The following is a 9,815-nucleotide window of genomic DNA, read 5'->3' on the forward strand; positions in this document are numbered from 1 at the left end:
GTGCCAAGGCTGGGGAGGTTAGACGGTTCATTACTTCAGGGCTTTTTTGGAAAAGAAAAGATAAAGAATGACAGGTCTTTAGACCTCTGCATGTAAGTGCCTGTTGCTAAAGATCACAGCAAGGCAGCTAGACAAGTAAGGTGTGTGTGACTGTCTCTGTGTGTGTGTGTGTGTGTGTGTGTGTGTGCGTGTGTGTGTGTGTGTGTGTGTGTGTGTGTGTGTGTGTGTGTGTGTGTGAGTGTGTGTGTGTGTGTGTGTGTGTGTGTGTGAGACTGGGTGTGTGAGACTGGGTGTTTGTATGTGTGCGTGCGTTCGCAAATTATGTATTATTATTGTATCATTATGTTAGTCACAAAAGATGTTAGTGAGACAAACTGTAACTGTTTGTGGAAAAGAGGGATGAAGGTTTGACCGCCGATGGTCGGAGCCATGCTTGTGGTGAGGTTGACTGTGATGATGACAATGTTTTGGTGTTTCTGAAACCAGGCTGGGGAGTAATGTACCGAGAACGAGAAAGCGTAGGCCTCGCTGGATGAAATCTGGCACACAACAACGTAGTCGTAGCCTAATTACATCGAGCGGCGTGCCTTTCGCAAGATACTCGTATTGCATTAGCGAGGCCTATCTTTTTGTGGAATGAGTCATTTAAAGATGTCTGGTTTTCCCTGGCCCTCTTATCTCATTTCTATCAACTGCCTCATCTACTCCCCTGCTGTAGTCGCTCATTGATTTTCATTGGGAGCTTTCTCCCCCCCTCCCTCCCCCCCCTCCCCCCTCTCAAATTGAGACACTGCATCCTGTCTGATGTCCAAGGACTCAGGCTGTGTCAGGGCTCCGAGAGCCTCCCGTGGGAACCACAACCAGGGAGCAAATCGAATCACGCTCGCACACAAGTTTAGCCGTACCTGCATTAAGAGTCTGGTCTGTTTCAGTTTCAGGGCCGTGAATAAAGCCTTACTTTATGGCCTTGTGACGAGGGCGGGGGGGGGAGCAGGGTATATTTTGTTCCATCCTAACATGGACAATAATTCAGATTCTGATTCAATTTAATTGTCATTGGCAGAGTACAAGTAGGTACAGAGAGTAGGATATATGCTACTATGATATGTAGATCTGTACAGAGCAAGGGCAATGGTTATCAATTCAATATAGGCTAGTATATACAATGTGCAAAAACAGTAGTGGGCAAAAGCAGAGTTGAAGTCCGGAGTGGTATGGGTGAGGGGGGTGTGTGTGTGTGTAGTGTTCATCCTGTTGGAGGGGGCTGGCTGGGGTGGGGGGCGGGGGGGATAGAGGTGGGGGCTATGGAGCCAGGCTATCGCCGTGATCTTGAGTTCAGCAGCTTGACAGCTGTAGGGAAGAAGCTGTTCGCCAGCCTGCTGGTGTGGGAGCCTAGACTCCTGTACCGCCTCCCGTGTGGGAGGAGGGCAAACACTGGGGTGAGAGGTGTCTTCACGATTACTTACGTGTTCAGGCAACATGCCTCTCTCTGAAAAACAGTAACATTCAACACTACTCTCTCTCAAACCATATACAGCATATACATCTGCAGAAATGTACCAAAACGCCGGTGTTTCAGGGTCAGGGTGGAGGAGGTGTGGTGGTTGTCGAGCTTAACAAACTGGGGTCTGTGGGTCAGGAAGTCCAGGATGCAGTGACAGAAGGAGGTGCTGCTGATGCCAAGGCCTTTGAGCTTGGTGACCAGCTCGGAGGGGATGATAGTGTTGAATGCGGAGCTGAAGTCGATGAAGCATCCTTACATGGGGTGTGTAATGACCCAATTTGTTGTTGTCGTTTTCGTTTTTTTCCTCCAATGCTGCATTCGGCCACATTCTTTCTTTCTATGATTCTCAAGGCTTGCACAATGAATTGCCATTTCAGATGAATGAATGAATGAATGAAGAAACGCACCCAAACATTCTCACAAGAGTAACGTGAGAAACGCCAGACCCGCCGTCTGAGATGATCTGCTGCATGAAACATGTGCCTCGAGAGTAAGCCCAAGAGACGGAGCAGCACAGATACAATAACAGACTCGCTCGCTCGCACGCACACGCGCAGACACACACACACTCACACACACACAGACACACAATATTCCTCCTTCCTGTATTGATCGTAGTGGGGTACGGGGTGGGGGTGAGTGAAGTGGTGTGTGTTTTCAGGCTAGTGGCGTCTAGCGGTCTTAATCAGAAGCCTGTCTCGGAGCTTCCGCTGCCCTCTCCGCTCCTCTCCAGTATCAGCACTTGGGCTAAACACTCCCCATTACCAACAAACTCAACTATCCTTCTCGGGTTTTTTTTTCACTAAGAAGTTATATTAAGTTAAGTTATATAAATATAATAACCTACGTCTTGGGTTTTTGGTGGATTTTCAACCAACCTTTTTTTTCCTGAGGTAAATGCATGAGGCTAGTCTCTCCCTTCATCCTGTTGTGTGTTTGCTAGTACTGGTACTGTGGGCCTAGATGTTGTCTTGAGTGGAGACCTACTGCGAGCTAGAAGCCTTGATTATTCACTAGTCTAGACTAGGATTCACTTACTTAGACGAAAGTACTTGTTGTAAGTCGCTTTGGGATAAAGGCATCTACTGAATGTCAAATATCGTTAGCCTCATAGCATAATTTAGTCATATTTTGGCCAAATTGAGATATCTGCCTAACTCTACTCTCCTAACACTGCTGATTCGCTGTGCATTATTGCCTATGCCATCAGCCTATCAGAATGCTTGTTACATTCCAAAATCACTATCTGCCCAAGTCATCTCTTTGACATTTTTGACACTACATACAAAGATGGCTCGGCTGACCACAAGTGAAGTATGACTTAGGCAATTATGCTATGAGGCTAACGATATGGAAAAGACGTGAGAGGTGCCATTATGCAGGCCGAGTGGTCCTCCTCTGTGGCTGGGTTGGTAGAGCATGGTGCCAACAACGTTTAGGTCTTGGGTTCGATTCCCGATGGGCCATATACTGAGTTGTATGCTCTCACTGCAATGTAAGTCGTTTTGGATAAAACCCATCAGCAAAATGGCACATTATTATTATTATTATTATTATTATTATTATTATTATTATTATTATTTGGGGCGCTTAGGCGGCGTAGCGGGTTAAGCGCTGACCATGTAACCGCAGGGTCCCCGATTCGATTCCGGCCGGGGACATATCCTGCATGTCATCCCTCCTCTCTCTCTCACCCATCCTTCCTGATCTTCACTGTAACTGTCAATAAAAATAAAAAATATGAATGGGACTGCCCCACTCAGAAAAAATAACTTTAAAAAATAATAATATATATATATATTATTATTATTATTATATTCTATAGCCTGTACTTCCAGGGGCTTCATGGCTGTGGCATGACCTAGATGTGTGCAACAAGGTGCAACGGCAACACCACCAGTCTGGCCCATAAAGGTATTATCAGCTGTGTATTAAATGGGATTGCGATGGGATCGACCCACAGGAATAAGTCTGCGTTTTTTGGGGGGGTGTAAAACCGCTCTCAGGCTTGTTTCCTATGGATGTGTGTTTTTTTGTGAAAGAAATCCCACTGCAACAGAGGCTCTCCTGTTTACATTTGACTGACAACGATGGACAAAATTACTAGGAATTTCACACCGTGTCTGCGCCGCCCCAATGAAATTATCCCAATTTTCACTGTAGCAGTCCCAGTCTAGACTGGGTTTAATGACAGTCACAGCTGGTCATGCAATCCCCCCTACCCCTGCCGTCAAAAAAAAGAAAAAGAACACTACCAAACCGCAACAGCCATCACTGTTGGGGGTTAAATTGGATGCCCTTGCCTTGCCTACCCCCTCCTCCTAGCCCCCCTTCCTGTCTGCCTGACCCCCCCCCCCCTCCTCCTCAGGATACCCAACAAGGCTGGAGCTTATCCCAAAAATATTCCCCCCAAAACATTAGCGCCCCTTCCCTACCCCACCTTATTACCCACCCAGCCATCGGGGGGGGGGAGGGCTTACCCCCAACAACCCCACCCGTGGTCCCCTCGCCACACCACCCACCTCCCCTGTAATCACCAGACAAAGGGCCAGTGTATGATGTCACAAGATGCAGGATTAACAAACTGTATGGGCAGTTAATTTATTTAAAAAAAGAAGGAAAAAAAAAAGGGCCTAACTACAGTAACACTGCCTCTCGATCTTTGCACGGTCTCTCCCACCAGACAGAGCGTCTTTTGTCTTTGAACTTTTCCTTCCTCGTATATAGACTCGGAGCCTGTAGGTTGGAGAGGATCAAATAACACTCAGGCATTTTGGAGGTTTCTTTTGTTGTCTGAAACACCCGTTGGACTCAGGCGGCAAGGCCTGGTTAGGGCCAAGGGCAAGGGCGTGTTGTCAGATGAAAAACTCGAGCAGAATTTTAAATGTCCCGTCTGCCCCCATTTCTCAGCGGTATGGCTTATTCATGATAGCCTTAAGTGCCTTTCAGCCAACACACCTCACTGGGATCTCGGTGAGACACTGGCATTTGGGTGCCATGAATAAGTGATCTATCGAGGTGTAAGCCGAGTTTAAAATGTTGTTTACTGTTCATTAGGCTTAACTAAAAGGTTTTTCTCAGCACTAAGAACTTGGTACACAATGTCAACTATAGTGCTTTCATTAAGTATTCCCCCCCCCGTGGACATGTTCCACATTTTGTTGTTACAATCTACAACTATAGATTTAATGGGGATGTTTTGATGCTGATCTACACAAAATACCCCCATAATGTCCAAGTGAAAATTGCACCATCCCAGTCGCTCAACAAAATTGCTCCAACAACTGTGTGTATGTTGGGTGTAGCCTACAGCTTCCCCCCCCCTTTTTCTAATTATCTTTAAAAAGTTTTAAAGAAAATCCTTTTCACTTTGATGTTATGGGCGGCGTAGGCTATTTTGTGTCGATCAGTGTCAAAACATCTCCATTAAATCTATTTTAAAGTCAGGTTGTAACACAACAAACTGTGGAAAAGCCTCCAGGGGTGTGAATACTTCCTGAAGGCACTGTACGTCCCTGGCACCGAAACACTCCTAACACTCTATTACATCACTCTCTCTCTCTCTCTTGTCTTTCATATGATTACCTGACTGATGCCTAAGGAGCAGTACCGTAGTACGCTAGTAACACTATTCTATTTCAGAGGAAATCTCTGTCTTCTTGACATCCTTTTAATGTGCCATTTGTAATCTTATTCATGTTTAACACTCAAGGCAAAGGGCAACAGTACTACGTCTGTCTTGGGGTTTTTCCAAGACTAAGGAGTCTTCTGGGGAGTTTCACTGTCTGGAAGGTGAAAGTTAGTCAAGTAAATGTAGAAATTGTGTGTATGTGTTTAGTTTACTAAGGTCTTGGCACACACAGAGCAGCAGTAAGATGGTGCCTGTGAGATTGAATTAGCCTGATTGTATAAAAGGGGCTGTGCTGTCTGTGTGTCCTGCTGCCTCGGACTGCCCTCTGCTGGATATGGAGCTGCACATGTTTCAATAGGCTAGGTGCACGATCTCCACTACTTCCTGAAAGGCACCTTGCATGAACATATCCTGTCTCACTCTATTGGTTTAATTGATTAATCAGCTGTGCGGTAAACTGTTGGAACACACAGTGCACAGCTGATTAATAAATTAAACCAATAGAGTGAGACAGGATATGTTCATGCAAGGTACCTTTCAGGAAGTAGTGGAGATCGTGCACCTAGCCTATTAGTATTACAGTCTGCCCAGTATGAGTTACATGTCAGCCCCACACTATATAACCTGTAGGCTATATATATATATATACATTATTTATATAGCGCATTCCATACATTAACAAGGTAGCACAATACACTCCACAGAACATTAATAAATAAATAAAGGCAAAGAGACAACACATTAGAGGATAGGAAAATAGAACCATGGAACCATGGAGGTTCAAACTGTAAAAAAGAAAAAAAAACTGTGAAGACTAGAGACACTTATGACACATGGTCAACGAAAACCTTAAACTACATAAAAGTAATGACGAGCTAAACAACACATGTGGTGACGTCGCCAAACGAAACATGTTTCTTCTTCTTCTTCTTGAGTCAACAACCGCCGTAATCATGATCCTTGATTCCTCCACCACCCCCCTTCTCCTCCACCACCCCCCCCCCACCCCCCCCTCCTCCTCCTCCAGCACTCTGGTGTAACTGCAGCACGGTCAAGTGTGAGCGGACCGGGCACCAGTGTGAGACGGACGGGGCGTGCATGGCCTCCACCTCCTTCATCGACGGCCAGGAGCAGCACATCCGCATCTGCATCACGCGGGACAAGCTGGTGCCCCCCGGACAGCCCTTCTATTGCCTCAGCGCCGAGGGCCTGCTCAACACACACTGCTGCTACACCAACTACTGCAACAGCCTCGACCTCAAAGTACCGTCTGGTGAGGAGGAGACACACACACACGCACACACACACACACACACACACACACACACACACACACACACGTCGGGAGTAATTAGGGCGTGAAAGGGTAGCCTTAATACCCCAAAGTAGACAAGCACTTTTCCCAAGCTGGGATGTGTGTCTGCACAACTCCAAACCTCCGGGCTCTGTCTGGGTCTGGGTCTGGGTCTGGGTCTGCATCTGTGTCACTTCTGTCTGTTCAAAGTACATTAATATGTATTTTTAAAGTTTTTCTTCTCTCTTCTCTTCTCTCTCTCTCCCTTAGTGACGTCTCACCCGGGCATGGGCGGAGGCTTCGGGCCCGGGGGGGCGTGGGGTCCGGTGGAGCTGGTGGCGGTGATCGCAGGGCCTGTCTTCCTGCTCTGTGTCCTGCTGATCATGGCGGCGTTCCTCTTCCAGTACCACCAGAGGGCCTACAGCCACAGGCAGAGGCTGGAGGTGGAGGAGCCCTCCTGCGACCACCTCTACCTGGCCAAGGACAAGACCCTGCAGGACCTCATCTACGACATGTCCACCTCCGGGTCAGGCTCCGGTCAGTATACATATACATATACAGTATATATATATATATATATGTGTTACGGTACATGTGGGAACACGGTACATGTGGGAAAACTAGGGTTAGGGTTAGGTGCTAGGGTGCTAGGGTTAAGGTTAGGGTTAAGGTTAGGGTTAGGGTTAAGGTTAGGGTTAGGGTTAGACATGCCAGCATGTACCAAGTCACCCTAGCACCTAACCCTAACCCTAGTTTTCCCACATGTACCGTATTCCCACATGTACCATAACATATATATATATATACAATTTTTCAGTATATATGGTCCCAGCAGGAATCGAACCCACAACCTAAGCATTGCTAGTGCCATGCTCTACCCACTGAACCCCAGAGGACCATACAGCTGGGTTATATACTGTATACCACTATACAATTCCGCTGAAGTTAACTGACTTCAAGTCTATGATTATTGATTTGTCTTATCATCTGTTACTTGATTACTTGAGCAACGAGTTTGTTGATGGTCTGCTTAAAACATGTATAGGAATAACAACTGGGTTGACTGGGTTTTGAGAAAAGAAAGAAAGTCACAAACGTTTGCTTATTTCATTCAACCAACATTTAGGCATTTCTTCAAGATTTTGGCATTAAATGATTTCTTCTATAATTGACGACATATTCTTGGCTCTCTTTCTCTCCCCCTGTGTCTGTATCTCCTCTTCCTCTCCCTCTCTCTTTCTCTCTCTCCCTCTCTCTTTCTCTCTCTCCCTCTCTCTTTCTCTCCCTCCCTCTCTCTTTCTCTCTCTCCCTCTCTCTTTCTCTCTCTCCCTCTCTCTTTCTCTCTCTCCCTCTCTCTTTCTCTCCCTCCCTCTCTCTTTCTCTCCCTCTCTCTCTTTCTCTCCCTCCCTCTCTCTTTCTCTCCCTCCCTCTCTTTCTCTCCCACTCTCTCTCTCTCCCTCTCTCTCTACCCCCCCCCCCCCCCCCCCCCTTCCCTTCTATGCAGGCCTGCCCCTGTTTGTCCAGAGGACCGTGGCGCGGACCATCGTCCTGCAGGAGATCATTGGGAAGGGCCGCTTTGGGGAGGTGTGGCGGGGCCGCTGGAGGGGCGGAGACGTGGCGGTGAAGATCTTCTCGTCCCGCGAGGAGCGCTCGTGGTTCCGCGAGGCGGAGATCTACCAGACCATCATGCTCCGCCACGAGAACATCCTGGGCTTCATCGCTGCTGACAACAAAGGTAAACGCCATTTTGTTTCTGCTATTTAAAATATAACATGTGGAAGGGTTAGGCACTATAAGCTGTTTGCTTCAGCCTGCCTAAACCTTTTTCATTCATTTTCTGTTTTATTTTGTATTTCATTTAATGCCTTACTGAGACCTTTTCTGTGACTGAGGTGCTACTCCTACTACGACACTACTACGACACTACTGCTTCTGCTACTATTGTACTACTGCTACAACTACTACTACTACTGCTGCTGATACTATTGTAATACTACTACTAGGGCTGCACGATATGGACGAAAATGCATATCACGATATTTATGCCAGATATCTCGATATCGATATTAGTACGATATTACTAGTTTTAAATGTAGAAACAATGAAAAATAAGCAATCTTCAAAAAAGGTTGGTTGTGTTTCCATTCTTCGTCCCGACTATGCGGAGGCACGACCTACATAAGACATCGTTCTGGTTCACGTCCTCCTTCCTGAATCCAAAATATCTCCAAACAATGGAGGTGGACTTATTTTTAGGTATGAGATTTGCAATCGTGTTGTCAAGGACATTCATATTTATTTTGTTTTCGCGCCGCTGTGTGTCACTGTTGCGTGACAGCAGCACGTTTTTTGCCTCACTCACGGCCAAGCTCGCTTATTGGTTGGCATTGCTGTCGATCTAAGGAAACCATGAAATGAGGTTTGTGGTTGGCTGTACGTTTAGGGAAAGCGTAAAAACATATGTTTTGATTGACTGAGCTGTACATGCTGGGGGAGTTTTATATCGTCAATATTGTTGCCTTTCACAATATTCATATTGCGCATGCGAACATCGCGATGACGATACGATAACGATATATCGTGCAGCCCTAACTACTACTACTGCTGCTACTATTACTACTACTACTACTGCTGCTACTATTGTACTACTACTGCTGCTACTATTGTACTACTACCCTGTAACATCAAGCAGAATGTGTGAGTATTTCCTCTGCTGTGTAAGCTAATGTGATGGGTAGAACTGTCCCCCTCCTATCCCTCTTTTCACTCTTTCTTTCTCTCCCCGTCTCAGATAACGGCACATGGACTCAGCTGTGGCTGGTGTCTGACTACCATGAGTACGGCTCCCTGTTTGACTACCTGAACCGCTACTCCGTCACCATCGAGGGCATGATCAAGCTAGCGCTGTCTGCCGCCAGCGGACTGGCACACCTACACATGGAGATCCTGGGCACTCAGGGTGAGAGAGCTGTGTGTGTGTGTGTGTGTGTGTGTGTTTATGTGTGTTTATGTGTGTTTATATGTGTGTGTGTGTGTTTATGGGTGTTTATGTGTGTTTATATGTGTGTGTGTGTGTGTGTGTGTGTGTGTGTGCATGTGCGCGTGCTTAATTGGGTGCGGCTGTGTGTGTGTGTTTATGTGTGCGCGTGCTTAATTGGGTGCGGCTGTGTGTGTGTGTGTGTGTGTGTGTTTATGTGTGCGCGTGCGTAATTGGGTGCGGCTGGCTGTGTGTGTGTGTGTGTGTGTGTGTGTGTGTGTGCGTGCACGTGCGTAATTGGGTGTGGCTGGCTGTCTGTGTCTGTGTGTGTGTGTGTGTGTGTGTGTGTGTGTGTGTGTGTGTGTGTGTGTGTGTGTGTGTGTGTGTGTGTGTGCGCGCGCGAGCGCGC

General features: G+C 46.8%; 1 protein-coding gene across 1 annotated transcript in view; it reads left to right on the forward strand.

Moving 5' to 3' along the window:
- Window positions 1–1,304: 1,304 nt before the first annotated feature.
- Window positions 1,305–9,815, forward strand: part of LOC308173535 (activin receptor type-1B-like) — a gene marked incomplete at its 5' end in the record, with an annotated part of 12,006 nt that continues 3,495 nt past the window's right edge. Inside the window, 5 exons of the mRNA XM_080548563.1 lie at window positions 1,305–1,416; window positions 6,163–6,408; window positions 6,700–6,966; window positions 7,934–8,164; window positions 9,221–9,388. Of these exons, the coding sequence (XP_080404689.1) occupies window positions 1,305–1,416; window positions 6,163–6,408; window positions 6,700–6,966; window positions 7,934–8,164; window positions 9,221–9,388 (1,024 nt within the window). The remainder of the gene's footprint in view (window positions 1,417–6,162; window positions 6,409–6,699; window positions 6,967–7,933; window positions 8,165–9,220; window positions 9,389–9,815) is intronic.

This window comes from Nansenia antarctica, assembly GCF_963989245.1.
Source record: "Nansenia antarctica genome assembly, chromosome: 18".
Taxonomy (NCBI): Eukaryota; Metazoa; Chordata; class Actinopteri; order Argentiniformes; family Microstomatidae; genus Nansenia; species Nansenia antarctica.